The sequence below is a fragment of the Lipotes vexillifer genome, unplaced genomic scaffold (genome assembly GCF_000442215.2).
Source record: "Lipotes vexillifer unplaced genomic scaffold, Lipotes_vexillifer_v1.1 scaffold1129, whole genome shotgun sequence".
Lineage (NCBI taxonomy): Eukaryota > Metazoa > Chordata > Mammalia > Artiodactyla > Lipotidae > Lipotes > Lipotes vexillifer.
Window position 1 is genome coordinate 4391566 of NW_006789022.1, and position 22888 is coordinate 4414453.

General features: G+C 51.9%; 2 protein-coding genes across 2 annotated transcripts in view; both read left to right on the forward strand.

The window, feature by feature from the left end:
- The window catches only part of DDB1 (damage specific DNA binding protein 1), a 31215-nt gene extending 20553 nt beyond the window's left edge, over positions 1 to 10662 (forward strand). The window contains exons 21-27 of the mRNA XM_007462184.1: positions 557 to 651; positions 6299 to 6469; positions 6788 to 6897; positions 7154 to 7323; positions 7519 to 7621; positions 9156 to 9279; positions 9870 to 10662. Coding sequence (XP_007462246.1) covers positions 557 to 651; positions 6299 to 6469; positions 6788 to 6897; positions 7154 to 7323; positions 7519 to 7621; positions 9156 to 9279; positions 9870 to 9953 — 857 coding nt within the window. The 3' untranslated portion in view covers positions 9954 to 10662. The remainder of the gene's footprint in view (positions 1 to 556; positions 652 to 6298; positions 6470 to 6787; positions 6898 to 7153; positions 7324 to 7518; positions 7622 to 9155; positions 9280 to 9869) is intronic.
- Positions 10663 to 14247: 3585 nt separating this feature from the next.
- VWCE (von Willebrand factor C and EGF domains) overlaps positions 14248 to 22888 on the forward strand; it is a 30520-nt gene continuing 21879 nt past the window's right edge. The window contains exons 1-5 of the mRNA XM_007462185.1: positions 14248 to 14639; positions 17432 to 17526; positions 17648 to 17737; positions 18068 to 18196; positions 21858 to 21974. Coding sequence (XP_007462247.1) covers positions 14530 to 14639; positions 17432 to 17526; positions 17648 to 17737; positions 18068 to 18196; positions 21858 to 21974 — 541 coding nt within the window. The 5' untranslated portion in view covers positions 14248 to 14529. The remainder of the gene's footprint in view (positions 14640 to 17431; positions 17527 to 17647; positions 17738 to 18067; positions 18197 to 21857; positions 21975 to 22888) is intronic.

Below are 22888 nucleotides of genomic sequence, written 5' to 3' on the forward strand. Positions count from 1 at the left end.
TGAGCAGAGGCACAAATAAAATCTAGCACGTGTTTCTTCCTCTTTTACTCTTTGAAAGGAAGGAAAAACGGGGAGAGGTGAACTATCAATAAGAGAACCTGCCGACCAGAACGAGAGTTAGGGATCCTAGTGGGAATCCTAGGTGTGTTTCCCACTTGGCTGCTCAGCCTTTAAGGTCCTCTTCCCAGTGTCAGCACTTTGAGTTCGTTTCTACATCTTTTCCCATGTCCCCTACTCAAGGTGGTTCTAAAGACTAGCTGTCAGCCCCGAAATCTCAGAATAGATGGCTGAGATGGAATTTGGTCTCCATCTTAAGAGAGAGATCTGGAGTCTCAGGGTGGGAGACACATCCTGAGTGCTGTGTAAACTCACTGCACATTTGGGCTTCACACTTCCAGTGGTGGTTAACCCCAGCGTGTACTGACTCTGTATTTCCTGCTTTCAGATGAGTGGTTTTGGGGGCAGGAATAAGAGCCAAAGGGGAAGCATGGGATTCTTTTGATTAGTTAAAGTATGGGCTCATAAAGGAGACTTAAGAGTATCTTTTTTCCTCTAGGAAAACTACAGACTGTGGCTGAAAAGGAGGTGAAAGGGGCTGTGTACTCTATGGTGGAATTTAACGGGAAGTTGTTAGCCAGCATCAACAGCACGGTGAGGCCCCTCCCACTGGTGTCATGCCTTAGGCCTCACACCATTGTCCACAGAACATGTTTCCCTTGTATTTCCTGAAGCTGCACGTGTATCACGATTCTAAGGGTAACAAAGTAGTGAGTATGGAGGATGGGGTTGGGAATATGGGGAGCTGGGGTTGGACCGGACAGCAGATTTGGTTATGTGAAGCCCAATCACATCATCCTAAGCGCTGCGGGAATTGAGAAAGGGGTAAGAGCTATGGTCCCTGCGCTTAGAATGTGTCGTGACGTGAGAATATTTCATCTGTGTGGAACAAAAGGAGCCAAACCGCATTATACTGAGTACGTCCCTGAAATACTAGGCCTGTGAAATATGCCACTTTGCTTCTGGCATGACCCCACATCGTCCCTTGCAAAAAAAAGAGTTTCATGGTCAAATACATTTGGGAACTGCTGTATCCTGTATCCTCTTCTTAGAAGCTTCACGGTGCATCCTATCATATTAAAGGTTCTGAGAAGATCAAGAGTAGAGAGACATTATTTAAATACTTTAAATCGGCATTCATTCAAGAAATACTAACTGAACACTTGCAGTATACCAGGCACTGTTTTGGTAGTTGGGATGTAGCAGTAGACGAAATGGACAAAGAGCTAGCCTTCTGGGGCCAGTGAGCAAATAGAATACATATGTGTACCCAGGACGATGAGAAATACATGGTGAGAAAGAAAAACGGGACAAAAAGCTGAAGGAGTACCAGAGCAAGCATGGGAGGTGGCGCTGTTTATCATGTGGTCAGGAGGGTCTTGTTTATACAGTGGCATTCGGGCAGGTTCCTGAAGGAAGGGAGGGAGCAAGCCATGCCTCGGTCTGGGAGAAGACAAGTGCCAGGAGTCTGGGGCCAGCCTGCCTGCGCTCTGCATGGGTGGGCGCTGCTGGGTGCCGGGAGATGAGTCCGAGAGGCAGCGGAGGGCCAGCACTTGCGGAACCTGATAGGCCGAGTGTGTAAGGACTTTGGGTTTTACTCTGAGGGTGATGGAGACCTCTAGAGGGTTCGAGCAAATGAGTGACATGACTGTAGTTATATTTCGAAAAGTTCATTGCGCATCCTGGAAAAGGTCATAGGGGACCAAGAGTAGAGGCAGTGAGATCAGTTAGGAGGCTCTGGTGATGATCCAGATAGCAGTTGATGGTTGCTGGGAGCAGGGTGCTGATAGAGGAGGTGAAGGGTAGTCAGTTTCTGCAGATGTTAGTATTGAGGGGCTCTGGTGATGGATTGAAGATGAGGTGTGAGAAGGGAATAAAGGGCCAAGAGTTTTGGCCTGAGTAACAAGGATGGTGTTGCTCTGTACTGATGGGGGGAGATTGTGAGTGGAGCAGGTTTGGAGGGGAGAGGAAAACTGTTCTTTACTCACAACACTTCTGACACCATATGTATGGGGTTTTTAATCCCTATACCAACCAGTTTTCCAACCAGGCGTCCTATAATTTAATTGAATTCTGACATTAGCCACCCAGAGTTAGTGTCAGACCTCACAGGTTTAAGGGCTCAGTCCCACAAGACTGTCCTTACTTCAAACCCCAGTCCCAAGTAGTGGTCCCCGAACTTCTGTCTGACTTGGTACAAAGTCAGGGGTTCCCCAAATTCCCCAACCCCCTTAGGTTTGATAATTTGTTGGAAGGGCTCACAAAATTTGAAATGTTTACTTATATTTGGTGGCATATTACAAAGGATTTTATAAAGGATACAAATTAATAGCCAGATGGAGAGGTACGTAGGGCAAGGTCCAAAAGGGTCCTGTGGGCGGGAACTTCTGTCTTCATGGAGTTGGAATGCACTACCCTCCCAGTATGTGGCTGTATTCACCAACCCAAGAACTCTCTGAACCCCATAGTTTAGAGATTTTTATAGAGGCTTCTGTATATAGGCATGATCCATCATTAATTCAGACTCCAGCCCCTCTTTCTTCCCTGGAGAATGGGGGTGGGGCTGAAAGTTCCAAGCTTCTGTTCATGGCTTGGTCTTTCTGGTGACCAGCTATCCAGGAACCACCAAGAATTGCATCATTAAAACGAAAGACTTCTATCACCTAGGAAATTCCAAGGGATTTAGGAGCTCTGTGTAAAACATTCCTATTAGGAAATTACAAAGGTTTTAGGAGCTTTATGTCAGGAACAGGGGGCAGAGACCAAATGTATATTTCTTCTTATGTTGCAGTGGGGAAACCAGAGGTTTGGTTTTGAAAATGCTAAGTTTCAGTAGTCATCTCAGTGGAGATGTCAGGTACGTAGGTGGATGAGAGAGGTATGGGTTCTAGCAAGAAGCAGACTGAAGATAGCAGTGTGGCAGTTATTAGGTGGCATGTAAAGCTGAGAGTGACGGGGATCACCTGAGATCACCTACCTGCTGAGAGTGGGTAGAGGAGAGATCTGAAGACTGAGCCCTGGGGCCCTCCAGCCTTTCAAAGTTGGGGCGAGAAGGAAGATCCAGCCAAACAGAGAGGAGGTGCCTAGTGAAGTAGGAGAGGAACCAAGGAGAGTGTTCTGGAAGCCATGGAAAGAAACTATTGGAAGCGGGAGGGAAGTGATCAACTGCAAGTGCTGCCGGTGGGTCAGAGGACATAAGCATCGAGAAATGACCATTCGTTTAGCTCTTTTGGTTGAGTGGTGGGGATGGAACCTGACTGGAGAGGATTCAGCCAGGGCGTGGAGGCGAGGACAGCTAGGATTTTGCAGTAAAGAAGAGAGTAATGGGGTAGCTACAGGGGAATGTCAGCACAGGAGGGTTTTTAATTTTTTAAGTTAGGAGATAGTGCTGCACATTTCTAGCTGATGGCAATGGTCCATTAAAGGCGAGTTGCTGGAGCCATGTGTTGAGTAGCTAAGGGGGCTTTAATGCACAGCGCTGGCTTCAGGTGGTGGAAGCAGGTGGAAAGCCCCCTTTGGTTGTGTCCACCTTCTGTTAAGTAGCTGAGAGGAAGGCTGGAAGAGGCGACATTAGAGTTTTTATTTATTTATTTATTTATTTTTGGCTGTGTTGGGTCTTCGTTGCTACGCGTGGGCTTTCTCTAGTTGCGGCGAGTGAGGGTTACTCTTCGTTGCGGCGCGCGGGCTTCTCATTGCGGTGGCTTCTCTTGTTGCGGAACATGGGCTCTAGGTGCCCGGGCTTCAGTAGTTGTGCCTCGTGGGCTCTAGAGCTCAGGCTCAGCAGTTGTGGCGCACGGGCTTAGTTGCTCCACGGCATGTGGGATCTTCCCGGACCAGGGCTTGAACTTGTGTCCCCTGCAATCGCAGGTGGATTCTTAACCACTGCACCACCAGGGAAGCCCATGGTATTAGAGTTTTGAGGAGAGTGGAGGAGGTATGAATTTAAAACGAGACCAGTCGGGCTTCCCTGGTGGTTGCAGTGGTTGCGAGTCCGCCTGCCGATGCAGGGGACACGGGTTCGTGCCCCGGTCCGGGAAGATCCCACATGCCGTGGAGCGGCTGGGCCCGTGAGCCATGGCCGCTGAGCCTGCGCGTCGGAGCCTGTGCTCCGCAACGGGAGGGGCTACAACAGTGAGAGGCCCGCGTACCACAAAAAAAAATATATATATATATAAAAAAAAAAAAAAGAGACCAGTCATGTTGGTTGGTGGTTTTTCCTCAGCTTATAGTTGAAAATTAATTTTACCAAAGTCTGTTTTTGTTCGGTGAGCGTGATCAAGGGAGAGGGGGGCAAGGGAGTGGAGAATCCGTAAGACAAGGATTGTGGTGATGGACTCTGGGCATCTGAGAAGCAGTGAAACTGGGGACAAAAGATTCTGGAGTTACTTTTAATGACAGGTTCTTAAGGGGTGACCACAGGAATGGACAAGATAAGTGGGGAAGAGGGGGGTCAGAAAAGGACAGAGATCAGGGTATTGGAAAGATCTTCTCTGTGAATATTAAAGTCACCAAGAATTACTGGGGTGTTATGTTATGAGAGAGTGATGGCGTGGGGGTAGAGATGTGACAGTGGGGTAGTTGTCTGGTGGTGTGAACTTGAGAACTGGCATGTTTAGGAGGCAGGCAGGATGCATGGAAGGCTGTCCTCCCTGTAGTCCCAGTGGTATGAGGGACAATGGGAGAGAGAACAGCCAAGTTGAGAGGGCCACAGAGCCCTTTTGAAAGATCCACATTTCAGTTAGACTGACAAGGGATCAGCTAGAGAGCAGGCTGCCTGTGACTAGTGACCATGTATTCCAGAGGGTACAGTGAACAGATGCAGGAATTGGGAGGGGTCAGATTATAAGACGTCCGTTGCTGTGTAATAGAAATACAGGAGCCTCATGTGTAATTTTAAACTGTCTAGTAGCCATGTGAATAAAAGTTCAAAGTAGGTGAAATTAATTTTAGTAATGTATTTTATTTAACCCAGTACATCTAAAGTATTATTTCAACATGTAATCAATATAAAAAATTATTAGTGAGATAATTTTACATTTTTTTCATATCAAGACTTCCACATCTTGTGTGTGGTTTACACTTAAAGCACATCTCAGTTTGGGCTTGCCACATTTCAGGTATTTGTAGCCATGTGGCTAGTGGCTACCGTATTGGACAGTGGGGATCTAGGACCTGTTGGGTTGAGAGTGGGAGTCTTGGATTTTGGTGGTGTCTGACCTTGGTCCTGACTATCTCCACGGCAGAAAGGGAGGCTGGGAGTATGAAGAGGGGCGTGTGGGGTGTGTTCCCAGGAGCGTGTAGAGCTCTTGGCCTCTACTTTACTCCACTCTTGGAGGACTGGAGGCCCAGCCAGGCTGGGCTTACCCCAGTCTGGGGTGTTCTGGGCTCCCTTGACCCTGCCGATGGAGGTGTGGTAGCCCTTGTAATTATTATGAATGACTCTTGGAGTGCATACCTGTGGAGCTAGGGTCCTTTGGACACATCTTGAGAAATCGTGGCTTAATATATTCTGTCCAGAGTGTCTGCATGTGCAGAGGCCATGGGTGGGGCTGCCTGGACCCTGAAGGGTCTGCCAGGGCTGGGCTGTGCCGAGTATCTGTTCATCTATCTGCTGATTCTAAAGCATCTACATTCTTTTGGAGCTGTAGTTATAACTGAAGAAACACTGCAGTGGAGAAGAAAAAGGGGGTATTTTTTTCCCTTTGGGTGGAGGGGTGGCCACAGACTCTAGTGCTTTAGAGTCCTTTAGCTTCTGTTGGACTTTCTCATGCTATTTTCTTTGCTCATTGGGTTCACATCAAAAGGTGCAAGGAATGTATGAGTTTTGAGAAGGGGTTAGAAGAGGCAGTTTGTTGGCAGGTGATCTTGTTCCTTTCTGATCAGGAAATTGGAGATGGATCCTCTTTTTCCAGAGCGATTTCTGTAGGTCAGTTACCAAACTTCAGTCACAAAACCATCTCTTGTCACATGCATAGTATTACTTGCTTTATTGTTTACTTAATATTTTTCTTTACCCTGACTCATTTTCTTACATAAAGGAAAACTTTGTATTATTAGTTTCATGGGCTCGTTCTATTTTCATTTTTCATAAATACATAATACTGAAATTAAAAACATTCATGCAAGTTCCACACCAAACCACATCATACCCCACATTGCACTTGGGTAAATGGTGCTGCAGATGGAGGCTTAAGGAGGGTGCGGGCCCCTCGAGTTGACAGAATTGCAATGCCCGTGCCAGGTGCGGCTTTATGAGTGGACGACGGAGAAGGAGCTCCGCACCGAGTGCAACCACTACAACAACATCATGGCCCTGTACCTGAAGACCAAGGGCGACTTCATCCTGGTGGGCGACCTGATGCGCTCGGTGCTGCTGCTGGCCTACAAGCCCATGGAGGGCAACTTCGAAGAGGTAGTGGGGCGGGGGCAGACTGCTCCCTTAAGCTGCGACCCCGCAGGTGTTTCTTGGTGGTGAGGGATAATCAAGCCCAGTGAGGGCAGAAATGTCATCCCTGGAGCCTAGATTCTGCATCCATTAAGTGTTCTTAGAAACCCCCAACGTGAGCTCTGAGTAGGCTCCGTTTCTGGGCTTAGTTGGCCAGACTGGGGAGAATCTCTCTGAAGGGGTGGTTGTTAAACACGGGGTAGGGCAGGCTCTTGGCCAAGTCCCAGCAATGGCTTCCATGCAAACTGCTGATTGTGTTTCCTTTTGTACCTTGTCTTTTTTAAGATTGCTCGAGACTTTAACCCCAACTGGATGAGTGCTGTGGAAATCTTGGATGACGACAATTTCCTGGGGGCTGAAAATGCCTTTAACTTGTTTGTGTGTCAGAAGGATAGGTGAGTGACCAGCTGTGGGTATGGTCTGCGGGGAATGAGGACGCTGGGTCCTCTCTCAGGCTCCGGTGCTCCTCTTCACAGAGCGTTAGGGTTTCCACGAGGCAGGCGGGCCACAGAGATGAGCTCTTCAGGCTGGATCCTCTGCTGTGGAGCGGGTGGGCCTACCGGGGAGTCTTGTCCGCTGCACGCAGTCCTTGTCGGGGCCCCGTCGGGGGGACAGAAGTCTGGGTAGTGAGTTTCTCGCATTGCCTCGCAGCGCTGCCACCACTGACGAGGAGCGGCAGCACCTCCAGGAGGTTGGGCTCTTCCACTTAGGCGAGTTTGTCAACGTCTTTTGCCACGGCTCTCTGGTCATGCAGAATCTGGGCGAGACCTCCACCCCTACCCAGGGCTCGGTGCTCTTCGGCACGGTCAACGGCATGATTGGTAAGGGTGACCTCTGTGGGGCGCACCCCGTGCAGGCCTCCTTCCTGAGAGCAGCGTTCCTGTTTTGGGGGACGAGGGAGAGCAGGGTTGCGCGGAGGAGGCTGTGGCCAGCTCGTCCTTCCTCGTGCTGCTGCCTGGCCTGCCCTTGGTGGGCAGTGCCCGCTCTGCAGCTCCCTATTCCCTTTGCTTCCTCAGGCCTGGTGACCTCACTGTCAGAGAGCTGGTACAACCTCTTGTTGGACATGCAGAATCGACTCAATAAAGTCATCAAAAGTGTGGGCAAGATTGAACACTCCTTATATCCTTCCCAGAGGTGCTCCCTTGCTAGGAAGCACGTCCTGACCCAGGCAGAGAGCTGCATTACCCTAAGCAGCCTCTGGAAACTGCTGTCCGTTTAGGAAATGTCTTGACTAGGTTCCTGTGGGGAACAGGCTTTTAAAAAACCTTTTCTTATGGAAAATTTCAAACACACAATAGTGGAGAGAAAAGTGTAGTGAATCCCCGTGTACTTATCACCCAGCTTCACTGGTTCATCTTGAAAATGTACTTTTTTGTTCCTGAAATGTGTCTGCCTCTGGCCTTTCTGGTGTTGCTTGTCAAACGTAAGTTTAGATCACAACTTCGGAACGTCCTTTCAGAGATCTTGTTGGAGGCAGTAGTGTCTGAGGACCCTCACTAGAGAGGCTATTGGAAGAAGAGGGGAAAAGCAAAGAATGTGCAAACTCCAGAAGCCCAAGGATCAGCCCCCGTGGGACACTTAGGATCCAAGTACTGCTGGAAGTTTGTTTATTATGGGAAAGAGACAAGGAGCCCGAGGGAGGTGGGAGGTGGGAGGTGGGAGGCGGGAGGGGCGAGGGGCTCGTGCTATGAGTCCGTGAGGGAGGAGGGAGGCTGATGGGTTGTTTTTTGCCACAACCCGCAGGACTTTAGGCACATCTCTTGTCTTACTGAGCCTCAGTTTGTTTGTTTATTTTTGGCTGCATTGGGTCTTCGTTGCTGTGCACGAGCTTTCTCTAGTTGTGGTGAGCGGGGGCTACTCTTTGTTGTGGTGCGTGGGCTTCTCATTGCGGTGGCTTCTCGTTGCAGAGCACGGGCTCTAGGCACGCGGGCTTCAGTAGTTGTGGCTCGTGGGCTCAGTAGTTGTGGCTCGTGGGCTGTAGAGCGCAGGCTCAGTAGTTGTGGCGCACGGGCTTAGTTGCTCCGCGGCATGTGGGATCTTCCCGGACCAGGGCTTGAACCCATGTCCCCTGCATTGGCAGGAGGATTCTTAACCACTGCGCCACCAGGAAAGTCCCGAGCCTCATTTTATTAATCTGTGAAGGTCAAGGCTAGACTTAAAGAGTGGTTCTTCCAGGCAAGCATCCAGTTCACATGGAGCACTTGTAAAAAAAAAAGCATCCGTACACGTCCAGGCTCTGAAGTAAGACTCGTATCTGTATTTTGTTTTAATCTGTATTTTTTTTATTTTTAAATTTGTTTTGGCCTCGCTGCATGGCTTGCAGGATCTTAGTTCCCCAACCAGGGATCGAACACACGCCCTTGGCATTGAAAGCGCAGAGTCCTAACCACTGGACCACCAGGGAATTCCCTGTATTTTTTTAATGTTATTTTGACGATTACTCCAGTTAAGAACCATTGGATGAGGTAATAGCTTATAGGTCTTTGAAATTCTAAAACTGGCCCAAAAGCCATGTGATTTTTAGTTGAAAATGTTGTTTCCTCTTTATCCTGGTGATAGTTTTAGATTGTGGTCTTATGCAGAGGTGGGGGTGACTCATAGTAAGGGTACTTATTTCCAGATAATTGGCACTTTCCTTAACTCACCTGTCCACCTGGAGATCCTTTCATACTGAACGGAAGACAGAACCAGCCACAGGCTTCATCGATGGGGACTTGATTGAGAGTTTCCTGGACATCAGCCGGCCCAAGATGCAGGAGGTTGTGGCAAACCTGCAGGTGAGCTGCTCAGGGTTTAGCCCTGGGCCAGTTTCTCAAGTCCCTTGCAGGGTCGGGCATACCAGGAGGCCGGCAGAACTCCGGGGCCTCCCCTCCCTCGGTCCCCACGTGCTAACGGCCCTTTTCAAGTTTTCTTCTACCCACGCGGGAAGGTGGGGTCCAAGGGCAAGGAGATAAAGCTGAGGCTCGTGGGTTCCCCCATCAGGCACCAAACACTGTAACTTTAGCAACGAGGGCACATTTGGGCATGTCTGGGATCTCTGGCAGACCCGTAGGAAGGGGGCAGGGTCAGGATCCTGTAGGGAAGAGAAGTTTCCATGGTGCTGGCGTTTGGGGCATTGCTCACTGGACATGGTGCCTCTGGGGAAGTATATACTGGGTGGCAGGCTCCGGGCAGCTTTGCTGTCAACAGACCTTGCTGACCTGACCCGCCAAGGAGAGGTGTGGGCTTCCGCCTGTGAGTCCTTCCTCCCTGCCAAGGCAGTGGTAGAATGGGGCGCCTCCCTTGTGGTGGGCACCCCCTTCCCCAGGGGAGGGGGAGCACCCTCCCAGCCCTCACAGCCGCTCCTCCTGCCCCTTCCTCGTTGCAGTATGACGATGGCAGTGGAATGAAGCGAGAAGCCACTGCGGACGACCTGATCAAGGTTGTGGAGGAGTTAACTCGGATCCACTAGCCGAGGGCAGGGAGCCCCTTCCCGGGCCGCCTCTGAAGGCTTTGCCCTCCTGCTCTCCTCCTCCCCTGCCGTTGTCTCTTGGCTGTGGGAAACCCCCTAGGCCAGCTGCCCTAGAATCCACGGCCTACCTGTGTGGAAACAGGGATTTTGTAGAACTAAAAGCAGTTCGCTGGAGACCTGGGAAAGGGCTGAAGGTGAAATATTTTCTCCCTGGATTTTTACCAGTCTCACATGATTCCAGCCATCACCTTGGGCCACCAAGCCTTGATTGGTGTAGCCAGTTGTCCTCCTTCCAGGGAGTAATTTTGCAGCTCTTTGGCTGAAAGGAAGCTGTGTGTGTGTGTGTGTGTGTGTGTGTGTGTGTGTGTGTGTGTGTCTCCCACACTCATGCATTGTCCTCACTATCTTTTTATTTAGGTTGGGGGTGTGGGGAGGTTGTGGGTAGCAGGGAGGAGGGGCGGGAGGGGTTCGTCATCTTTGAAATGAGAGCTTCCTTTGCTGTCTTCTGTTGCCTCTGAGAGCTTTGGTCTGAGGGCTGACCACCAGACAGTGGGCTGCTTGAGTAGAAAACCTGCAGATGGTGGATGATCTCCAAGCCACAGCCTTTTTGTCTCTGGGGAACTGACTTCTTCAGAGGGAAGGAGGTGGGGGGACGTGAATTGGTGGTTAGTTTCTGAGTTTTACCTAATAAAGTAGAGTCTAAGAAGAAGGATCCATTTGTTTCTGCTTTTCTTCCCCTGCTCGGCTCTCCAGCATCCCAGTCACTCTGTGCCCAGTTCACTGCAAGCTCCATTCCCTCCTTCACAGCCACTGCAGCAGTCCCTTGTCCTTGCTGCTGGAACATTCCTTTCAAGTAGCGAAATGTTGTCTGTACATCTCCTTTGTCAGGTGATTACTCTTGGTGGGATCCCAAGGATGATGGATGTCAGGTTTTTGAAATTCAGTGGTCTTTGGTTGCCCTTGACTCTGTAGTCATCATTTGATTCTCAGTTGCCTGTGTTAGTAATGTGCGGGGCCTGGGGGTTGCTTGGCCTGCCTTTCCTGATGTCATTTTATAGCCAGTTGTATATGGAACATCCAGCCAACTAGCCCCCCAGGCACTGCTCCTCATGCACTGCCCAGCTTCCTGTTGCCACATGGGCTTTGGATTCTGATTTTATTTCTCCTGGTTTAATTGAGTAACTTTGGTGCCTTAGGTTTGAAAATACAGGAGTAGGGCACATTTGGGGTTCACCCTTCTATCCAGCACACAGAGCCTGTCTTCTTTCAGCTCAGTGGGTCAGAGTGTCTGGGCCCATATTTCCACCAGTGATCCAGTGGGAATAAAGGCTGCTCTGTCCCAACAGTGGAGCAGGGTTGATCCCAGGCATATTGGCTGGCTCCTTTAAGACCAGCCTTTGATACAGTGTCAGGAAAATTGTGGTTTCAAGTTCAAACTGTGGTTTTGAGAGATTCTAGCTTAAAAGGAAAAGAGCAAGGAAGCATCTCTGCTTTGGGGGTCCTTCCGGAGTAAGTTTCCTTCCCTGGAAGCATTCCTTGTGTTTCTTAACCGTTCTTTTCCCCTTACTCTCCTGGGGTTTCTGAGGGTGGAGGATAAGGGTCTTAGGGGAAAAAATAATCATCTCTTAAAAACCACAGTTTGAACTTGAAACTCAACACTGTGATTTGAATTCTTCAAGTCATGGTTTGAATTGAAAAGGCCTGCCCCCATGCCAGAGACCAGCTTTAATGAGGCAGGCAAGCAACGGTCTCCAGATTGTGATTATTTAAAAAATTTAATCCTAGATGGGAGGATTGACTATAAGGTGCCAAGGTCACCAGAAAAACAGAATGTGGTGGGATGATTATTCTGATGCTTTTCAGTGGTCTGACCTGCAGCCACGGAGACCTGCTACGTTCAGTAGAAGGTTATTACTTAACCAGTGGCTTCAGTCTTGACTTTGGAAACTGGAGTCCTTGCAGTTTTTTGTTTCCTACAATCTTGGGTATATTCACTCCGGACTGAATTCCAGCAGTCCTTTGGAAACTGATGTTCTACTGCCACACTCCCACATCCCCTCTTAAAACCATTAATCACCTCTCCCAGGGTGAAAGGTTGCCTTTGGAGCTTTGCTACAGCCAGCTGGAATGGCTCCTTTCCATGTAGGCGCTGATGAGCTCGCCTCACTCCAGGCCTCTGCACGAATGGACCTTTGGGAGAATAATAGAAACACTGACTCATCACATGACCATTTGGAAGGGTCACAAGCCAGAGGCCTTCTTTCTACAGCCAACAACAACTTGAATCCTCCGCCCTCGGTGGAGGGTCCCTTTTGTAACTGAGAAGCCACAAGCCACAGAACTGGGGAGGAAACACTGAGGAACTAATAAGTGCCCAAACTGGTCCTTGAAGATGAATGATATTAAGTGAGCGACTCTCAGGGTCCAAACTTTGAGAAGCCTCAAGGGCAAACAAACCAAAAGACAAGAAAAACAGAAAATGGTGAAAACCAAACTGAAGACGCAAACGATGTGAGGAGCAAGGTGAATGCCATAAGGTCAAAGAAATGGGAAATGAAAGAAATGTCAGGGGCTGTTTAGAAAGTTTCTTTCAAAATTCACTGGTAGGAATTTAGTCTTAAATGTCCTGAGCTCCTCCTCCTGAGGGTAGATGAGGATTTTCTTTAAGCACAAACTTGCATCTCAGTCATTGCAGCTGCCCACTGACCAATATGGAGCAAAGCCTGCCAGAGTTACAGGGATGGCATATGGAGGGGTTGGGGCACCCTAAAGTAGTTGAGTTCAGAACGGAGAAAGCCGAGGTGTGCGGAAGTGTGAGAGAAGATGGCACAAGGAGTGACAGGTGTGTAAAAGGAACCTTGTCCAGTGTAAATGTGTTAAGAACTTGTGGGTAGCTTTTAGGGCCAGGAAGAAGGAGCACCTATTTGACATTGAGTGGTGGTCTAGGTAGGAATGATAAGAGCAGTGGTGCGATAGATTTTGCGGGCTCAAGTGAAGGAAGGGCTTTGTTTATCCCTATTGAATAATTCAGGGCTAGATTTCTGACTCTGGACCTTGAAGGTGGACATTGATGTACTTTGTAAGTGACAGTGAGGAATGCAGTGTGAACGGCAGAGGGGGAGAGTGCACCTTTGGATGTTTGAGACAAAAAGGAGAGACGGCCTAAGGGTCCTTAGGACTCAGAGTGGACATAAATATGGAAGGAGCATTCATCTCATGATACAGAGTATTTTAACAACCTACTTGTTGAAAATGTGTTACTTAGATGGGTCAAAACTAACGAGGTGAGATAACAGCCCTAAAGTGAACATCTGCAAAAACTCAACCACACAGGTTCAGATAAGGAAATCGGCTTAGTAGCTTGTGTTTAATAACAAAAGACATGACAACAAAAAGCATCTGAGGCTTCCCTTTACTGTAAACGTCGTTATGAACTAACAGCATCATGGGGTTGCCAAAAAAGCCAGGTAATATTAGACTGTGTTGATAGAAGTATGGCATCTGGAAGGAAGGAGGCAAGAGTCCAGACCACTGTTGGCACACCATGTTCATTTGTGGCCACCAGTGTTAAGGACTTTAGTGACAGGGTGAGGTACCCAGTGGGAACTGCAGAGGTAGAACCAAAGGAACTGGGGTTATTGAACTGGGAAGAAAAAACACTTCCTAACAAATGGAGTTATTAAAAATTGGATTGGGCTGCCTTTTGATAGGTCTTCATCCCTGGAAGTGTTTAAGCAAAAGCTTGACTGATGGGGTCTGGGCGGCTAGGGAAGTTTCCTGCACAGAGCTGAAGGTAGAATTTAGTCAACCTTTCAGCTTTCTCCCAGCTGGATGATCCTGATTTTCATCCTCCACCTGCTCACCGCTTCCCTGCCTACCATTTCTGACTGTGGCCTGAGGCAGCTGCAGAAGGGGACAAAGAGGAATCTGTGGGTTCAAGACTGTCTAGTGCCCCCTGACCAGGGAGCAGGTGGACCCACTGACCGGCGCACCCAGGGTTAGGGTGCAGACCTGCTGGCAGGCTGGGGGCCGGCCTAGAAGTGCTCAGCAGCGAAACGACCCAGCGTTCCACCTTGTACAACAGTCATCTCGGGATCCACCTAGACCAGCAATGCCCGGGGCTCGCAGCCTCCTGCTCCAGCCTTGTTCCCGGAGTCTCTTTCCTCCCCGGGCCTCAGTCTGGCGCCCATAGCCCTTCGCAGGAAGCCGACTCCCAAACCCGGGCCGGGGGTGTGGGCCGAGGACGAAACCCCGCCCCCAGGGGTCCCTGATCTTTGCCCCCGCCCCGGGCTCCGCGCCTCCCCAGATGGCCACCGGCGGGCGGGCGCCTTTGCCTTTTGTGTGTTTCGTTCCGAGGTGCCAGAGACCCCCCCGCCCAGCCGTCCGCCGAGTCTCCTCGCGGCCCCGTGCCCCTCCTTTCGGAGTCCCCAGCCCCCCTGCTCGGCTCCGCGTGCCAGCTCGGGGCTCGCTGGTTCGCTCCCCGCGGCGCCAGGAGGAGGGGCGAGGGCCGGCAGCCCCCTCCCCCGCGCTCGGCGCCGGAGCCTAGCCGAGCCGGGGGGACCCGCCGCCGCCGGTCATGTGGGCCGGATTGCTCCTCCGGGCCGCCTGCGTCGCGCTCCTGCTGCCGGGGACCCCGGCCCGCGGCTACACCGGGAGGAAGACGCCCGGGCACTTCGGGGCCGAGAGGTAAGCGCCCCGCGCCCCTCCCCTGCCCCTCCGCGGGAGCGCTACCGGCGCGGTGCGGGGAGGCGCGGAGGGGCGTCCCGGAGCTGCGGGTCGGGGCGCCCCCCTGGGCCACTGTCCGCGCGCGGGCGCAGCCTAGGAGGTCCGGACAAAGGGACAGCAGCTTGTGCTCTGGGCGGGTGCCCGTTCTGCGCCCCTGGCCGGGGCTGTCCTGACTGGGATCTGGCGGGGGGAACAGAGATCCAGGCGCTAGGTGAGCCGCTCTGAGTCCCGTGGAGCCCCGACCCCTGGCGAAGGGACCCCGGGACGTGCAACCTGGTCTCCGGACTGGCTGGCTTTCGCTCCCGAACGTGCCCGTGGCTCTGCCTAGGCAGTGCCTGGCCTGCCCCGCGGCTCTGGCCGCTCTGAGGCTGGGGGCTTTCCCTGTGTCCAGGCTCTGCGCACGCCGTGGACCTTGGTAGCCGCCGGGGTCTCTTTGGGTTATGTTTCGGTTTCCGCCTGTGTGTGCGCGCGGGCGGGGGTTGGGTGTTTTGCCCCTTTGCTTTCCCGATTGATGTCGCCCTCCCCTGGCGTCTCCTCCCGGCGGAGGCCGGGCCGCCGCGAGCCGAGCGCGTGTGTGCGTGATGCTCCGAGCGAGGGAACACGGTGTCAGCGGGCGGCCTGGCCCGCGGCCACTGCCTCGGGGGCGCGCGGGGGAGGGCGGCCCCGCCAGGCTCGCAACTCGCACGTGTGTTCCGCAGCCACCGCCGGTTCCTGGTCAGATCGGCCCGGCTCCGCGGCGTGTCAGAGCCTTCCTGCCTGCCACCTGTCTCCCCGTCACCGCCCGCCCTAGGTTCCTTGGGGCGCTCAGGCGGGGGCCCGGCCCCTGCCCACCTGAGGGTGAGGCTCCACCAGCCTCCCGGGAATCCTTCCATCTGCCGCTTTGGTGGCACCCCTGTCCCTTTGAGAGCCCCATCTGAGGAGCAGGAGCTGCCGGCTTCTGCTTCCCAGGCTGCTGCCCTAATCGCTCCAGCGAGGGCAGCGGGTGAGACATCCCTGCTGCATCCCCCACCCACTTCCAGGGCCCCTTCTTCTGTGGTGACTTCAGAGAGTGAAAAGGCTCTTGGAGGCTCCAGGGACAGTTTTCTGCAGAGGTTTCTGTTTTGCCATGTGCCCTGAGTTTCCCTTTCTAGAATATTTGTCACTTTTGACACAGATTATTCTCCCACAGAGCAGACTGGGTCTTTCCATTCATGTCCCCAGTGCCTGCTGCCGTGCCTGGCACATCATGGGTGCTCTATAGAACACAGTTGGGAAGGGTTTTCTTTTTTTAAAAAAAATTAATTAATTAATTAATTAATTTTTGGCTGCGTTGGGTCTTTGTTGCTGTGCGCGGGCTTTCTCTAGTTGTGGTGAGCGGGGGCTACTCTTCGTTGCGGTGCGCGGGCTTCTCACTGCGCTGGCTTCTCTTGTTGCAGAGCACTGGCTCAAGGTGCTTGGGCTTCAGTAGTTGTGGCATGCAGGCTCAGTAGTTGTGGCTTGCGGGCTCTAGAGCGCAGGCTCAGTAGTTGTGGCCCACAGACTTGGTTGCTCCGTGGCATGTGGGATCTTCCCGGACCAGGGCTTGAACCCGTGTCCCCTGCATGGGCAGGTGGATTCTTAACCACTGTGCCACCACGGAAGTCCCTGGGAAGGGTTTTCTTGCCCCTATTCTTTTGCAGCAGGATTCCCAGTTCAAACCAGGCTGGACTTCATCATCCTCTGCCCAGCCCATCCCAGAACCAGTTCTAGTCATCGTCTCTGTCCCCCTCCAGGCCCGTGCACATGCAGCTCCTGTCTAGAACATTCCTCCATTCTCACCGGCTGCTCCTACTCTCTCTCCAGCCTCAGCCTAGGAAACCTCCCCTGAGCTCCTTGGGCATCCATAGCCTGTAATTTTCTGGCACTTGTCCTGCTGTGTTGTTATACCTGGTTCCTTGTCCGCCCCTTGAAGGTGGGGAAAGTGGCTTGTTCATGGCTGGACTGCCTCACCCAGCCTCGAGCACACTGGATTCCCCTTCACTCCTTTGGGCAGCTCACCGATGCCCCCTCCCCTATCCCAGAGATGTCACCTGGGGAATGACTTCTCTCCAGCTCCCCCCTTTCTCTCTACTGTTGGCTTCCTTTCTCAACCTTTCCCTCAACAGCCATTTATTAAGCACCTATCATGTGCCAGGCTCTGCCCTTGCTGCAGAAAAAAGATGAAGCCCCTGTCCTCAGGGAGTGGTAGGGGAGCCAGGCAATGAACAAATCAACAAACTAATAAGTAATTTAATGTCCCAGGAAGTAAGTGTTACGAAGCAGAATAAAGCAAGGTATGGGTGGACAAGTAGGGCCTCTCTGAGAAGGTGACATAAGCAGAGAGACCTTTTACAGGAGTGGGGGAGCTGTGTGTGTTCGGGGAAGAACGTTCCTGACAGAGGGGACTGCAAGTGCAAAGGCCCTGAGGTAGCCATCCCTGCGGCTCTTCATCCATTGCAGTCTTCTATCCTCAGCTCTTAGTCCCTCTTTGCTCTGTGTCCACGTGGCAGGCATATGTAGGAGACTAGTGTCTGTTCTCTTATACCTTTGTCTTTGTCCTGCCTCCAGAAGGGACTGACTGGTTGAGTCATTTTTCTATGGAAACTTCCCACTGTCCTCCCGGGGAGTGGGGGTGGAGGAGGTCTCCAGAACTGTTTGTTGACTGACGTACTGACTGGCTAGGAGGCTTTCACTGCCCAGTAGATGAATCCTCCCCTTGGTACAGAATGTGGAAGGTGCTGTCTCCTCTCTTGCAGACGCCGGCTGGGCCCCCACGTCTGCCTCTCGGGGTTCGGGAGTGGCTGCTGCCCTGGCTGGGCACCCTCCATGGGCAGTGGACACTGCACCCTTCGTAAGTGCCTGTCCCCGTGCCCCAAACATCCTCCACAGCAGGGCGCTCATTCCCTGGGCTTGCCTGAGGGACAGATTGGGGGCCCCAGTCCCCAGTCCCTCACCTGTCTTTATCCTCTCAGCCCTCTGCTCCTTTGGCTGCGGGAGTGGCATCTGCATCGCTCCCAATGTCTGCTCCTGCCAGGATGGAGAGCAAGGGCCCACTTGCCCAGGTAACTGGGGGCGGGCAGTGGCTGATGGGAAGAACTCTATTTACACTGAGAACGTGCCAGGCACTGGGCAATTGTGCCCTAGCATATCATTTTTAAACAACCCTATTAGGTAGGCATTCTCATTCCCATTTTATAGATGATGAAACTGAGGCACAGAAGCTAGTGTCTCGCCCAGGGTTACACGGCCAGTAAGTGGCAGAGCTGAATTTAAACTCAGGCCTGTTTGCCTCCAGAGCCCCCTTCCCAGCAGAATTTAGGAGGAGCCGGGGAAGGCGGGGGCGGCTGGGACTGTGGAGTGGCGCATGCTCACAGGTGCGGTGCCTGTTTCAGAAGCCCACGGACCCTGTGGGGAGTACGGCTGTGACCTCACCTGTAACCATGGTGGCTGTCAGGAGGTGGCCCGAGTGTGTCCCGTGGGCTTCTCGATGACAGAGACAGCTATCGGCATCAGGTGTACCGGTGAGAGGCGTGGGAGCAGTGGGGAGGGGGTGGGAGGGAATGAGGTCCCTTCCCTGTCCTCCCAGGACGGTCTCTGGAGAGATGCCGGAGCAAAGCTGAGCCACGAGCAGCTCTGAAGTTTAAGGGTGGGCAGGCAGGCAGGCAAACACAAGAAATATGCCCCTTGTGCTATCTCACAAATACTTATTGAGCACACCTCATGGACCGGGGACTGAGCTGGGGCTGGGGTTACGAGGGCAGTCCCTGCTCTTATGTTGCTTCAGAATGTGGGGCAGGGAGACAAGTAAGGACGATGACAGTCCCCCCCCCCCATAATGGGGCCATCACCTGTGGAGTGCACAGTGCCAGGGCCCACAGGGGCACAGGGAACCGGACTGGAGGTGGGCATGACCGCAAAAAGCCTCCCTCAGGAAAGATGAGCCACGAGAAACTCAATAGTTATTTTGTAAAAGTATTATTTGTTCAGCATTTTAAAAATTCCCTATGCACAGTCTGTTACTGTCCCCAGAGGCAACCACCGTGACCAGTTTCTTACCTATCTTTCCAGAGAGCTTGAAAGCCTTTTTAAATTTTTTTAATTTGGATTTTGTAAAAATAACCTTTCTTCCCCTGAATATAAAAGTAAAAAATAACTTCTTTTGGAACATCTGGAAAATAAAAGAAGGGTAGAAAGGTGAAAATAAACCTGTCCCAGAAGTCCCTACCCAGAGATATTTGTTAGTAAAATGAAGTTACTTTTTCCCCTGCCCTGTCCCCTGGGTGTGTAGGTGTTTGTGAGTGTGTATGACTGTGGCTATATGTGTGTCAGGCATGCCTATCTGTCTGTTTTATAAAATTGGGATCATACCTTATCTATAGTTTTCGTTCATTATTTTTCTCACTTAACTTTGTCTTGCGAGTAGGAAATAGTCCTTATAGCATCATTTTTTTTTCAGATAAAATATTATAGGTTTATTTAAAACTTAATTCTCACCTTGAGTATGCAAAATACAAACTCCACAAAATGTTCACTTTTTTACTTTGTAGTTTACAAATATGCAAAATAGATGTTTGCTTAAATTTATATTACATATTTATAAAGGTAAGGAACTATATAGAAAAAAACATTTGTTCTGCTTAAGGCACCCTTGGGAATAAACCATTGTACAAATTATTGCACATCTGAAACCACAGTGCATAACAGACTGTCTGCATAAAATGGTTAAAGTAAACCATGTGTATTTACCTGACTTAGGTCATAAATGTAGATCGGAACACAAAAATAGATTTTCCTTGTCAAAGTATGCAGCAGTTTGAGAACTTTGGCCTCATTTGGTACCTTTAGAACCAAGACTCACCAAGCACCATCGTTTAGGCTTTTAAAACACATTTTCTAAAAAAAACCAAAAAACACATTTTCTGTACCTGAATTTCTTCCTCTTCTTCTAAGATCGTAATAATGGCTTTTAGAAGAGAATACAAGGTGATCTTTATGCTTTTATTGCATCGAAACAATTCAAGGAATTCTGGTCTTCCCCTCCCCCCAACTCAGGGATCTAATTTATACCCTGATATCCACAACTTCCCGTCACCCCCTTGGCGTTTTGTAAGTCCAGGAATATATATTCAAGTTGGATTTAGAACTGGAATGATAGAAGATCCAGTCATAGACCCCATCTGTTCTTTGTCGTTTGGTTTCCTCATGTCTCCTGATTATCCATTCACAAGTTGACTTGTTGGGAACTTGACCATGATTGTAGTGTTTTCCGACTGGGTTCCTCCCCTCACCGGGAAGACAGTGTGAAAGGTAAAAAATACTGAATGCTCGTCTGCCAGTGTGGGTCATATCCACTGGGGATTTTAAAGTGCCTCTTCATGTGTAAGGCGAGGTGGTCCGACCTCGAAAATGCCCGGTCGCACTAATGGCACTGGAAGGGGCGGTGCCCAGTGTGTTTGCCGTAGTGCCTGGTCAGTTCATCTGAGCTGGCAGATTTCCACCCACGGCCGTCCCAGTCACAGTGGTAACGTTTCTCACCTGTGTGGGTTCGCAGGTGTGCCTTGAAATGAGAACTTTTCCGGGACCACGACCTTCTCCCCCTCTTTGGCTTGGGCTCCTCCAGCACGCAGGAACTGGGTGGCATGAGCTCTTGGTAATGGAGCGGTGGGACCTGCGGCTGCATCTGGTCGGGCAGGAAGGGAGGGTAGTTGGGCCTGGGGTGGGGATGGAAGCCCGGGGGTAGTGGCAGGGCAGGATGACAGTCCCTGCTGCTCAGCATACATCATTTTGAACGGCTGCAGATGTAGCTGCTATAATCTAAGTACCCAGTTCTGTGCTATCCGTACTTAGCTTTTCTGCAGTGTTTCACTGCTACAAATAATGATGCGATAAAGAGGCTTCTTGTCAGCCCCTCTGACTATTCCCAGAAAGAGAACTATTGGGTCAAGGGTCCCATGAAGGAGTTTTGGTGCTCGACCCCCGCACCCCTTCCAGAAGGTTGAAATACTTTCCAGACACACTTCTCATTGCAGAGGCAAACTGGACCAAGGAAAAGCCAGAGACCAGTGTCAAAGCAAGTGCAGGGAAGTGGGGCCCTGGCCACCATCACAAGGGGCCCAGTGGGATCGGGTGAATCAGGGTGGGCTTCTTAGAAGCGGTGGGTGTGGTCCCAAAGGTACCTGCTGTGGGAAGAGCAAGAAAGAACGGAGGTGACCAGGAGGCATGGGGGCCAGGGGGTGGGAGGGAGGCTCGAGTGGGCAGAGTAGACTGGAGTGGGCAGAGCTGACCTCGTAGGTCCTCATGGTTCTGAGATAGGAAGGGCTGCCTTGAAGCCGGGCTGGGGAGATCTGTCTCCCAGCCCCCTCCCCCTTCAGGCCTGAACCTCCCCTAAAGTACTACTTGGATCCAGTCACCCCACCCCGGGCAGAAGCCTCGGGACTCCTTTGCGCTCTATCGCTGAGCCTTTACCCACCACCTCTGCAGCTCGGCCTCACGCTGCCCCGGCGGGAACCTGAGCTTCAGCCAGACTGGGCTCCCGGCGGTCCCTGTGCTTCCCGGAAGCTTCTCGGACACACTGCGCTCTATGGGCCCCCCTCCTGATGCCTCCTGGTCCTCTCAGCCCACCTCTCTTCCAGCGCACACCTGCCGTGGCCGGGCAGTCCCTGGTAGGGCGCATACCGCCGGCCGCACGCCGGCCTCTCATGGGTGTGTGTCGTGGTTGTGTGTTGTGGCTCCTACGTTCTCAGGCTGCAGCCATCTGGAGAGTCAGCACTGTGTCTTAGTGACATTTGTGTCCTCGGCAGCCCCCTTCCAGGTCTGCTGCACGCAGGCGGTGCTCAATAAGCATTTAAGGGAATTTAATCAGCCTTCCTGCCCATTCCCCTTGCCCTTTAGGGGTTGCCCTGCAGGTGGGACCACTGGAAATAGTTCTGTCTCAGCCAGCCTCTCCGTCGTCTGTTCTGCGTGGGTCAAAAAGAGACCTGGCCCCTCGGCCTCTTCTTTCTGGGGGCATCCCTAAAGCTGTATGACTTACCTGGTGCCTTCTTCCTTCCTGGGGTGGGGGTGGGTTCCACCCTGCTGAGGGAAGGCCCCGTGTGGGCACAGGGTCCTTGTGGGGTGCATATTCTCCCCACACCCGAACCATGTTCAGCGTGAGCTATGCAAGAGTGTTTCCTCGCTCCCCAGACATCGATGAATGTTTAAGCTCCTCTTGTGAGGGCCACTGCGTGAACACGGAAGGTGGGTTCGTGTGCGAGTGTGGGCCGGGCATGCAGCTGTCTGCTGACCGCCACAGCTGCCAAGGTGAGTGGCTCTGGAAGGGGAAATGATGGTGCCGTCGCCACCGCCGCTAGGCTCTGATGCTGAACTCACGGCCCTGCCAGGCCCAACGCGTGCTCTCCAGGCATGATTGTGTTTCAGCTTCACCACAGTCCTCTGAGGGAGATGCTGTCGTCATCCTCACTTTCTGGATGAGGCTTGCCCAAGGCCATTCTGTCAGTAGGGGCAGAAGGAGTCGGCTTGCATGTGGGCGCGTCTGACGCCAGGGCCTTTGCTCTGGACCACGACTCAGTAGAAACTGCTGCTGCCATCACTGTAGGGTAGGGGGGTGGTGGGGGTGAGGGAGAGGCCGAGGGGAGGGCTAGGGTCATGAGAGCAGACTAACCAGAGGGAGGAGGCCACTGAGCTGGGGGAGGGCTGAGGGGCCGGGTGACATGTCCTGGGGGCTCTGTGGGAGAGCCATGCTGTGACAGAGTCACCTCAGCCACCTGCCGGGGTGCTGGGCCGGGCTCTGGAGACACACAGCCAAGAAGAAAACATCCTGCCCCCCAGCGACCTCCCCACTCCCCCAACCCCCGGTCTGGTGGGAGGGGAAGAACAATGCGGTTGGGTCAAGGGGCTATAAGTGCTGTGGGAACCCAGGGGAGAGAAGGAATCTTTTCTCCTAAGTGAACAGGATGAGCGAGACCTTTTAAAATAATGACTCATTCCTTAAAAATGATTTTTATTTACAGAAATTATGTCAGGAAACATTCTCTCTTTAACAAGGCAGCTAAGACAGAAGCTCCCCTTGATACTGTGGTATCGTTTTCTGGGTGTTTGAAATTTTCATAAATTATTTTAAAAGTTTTTTTTTTTTTTCCGATACGTGGGCCTCTCACTATTGTGGCCTCTACCGTTGCGGAGCACAGGCTCCGGACGTGCAGGCTCAGTGGCCA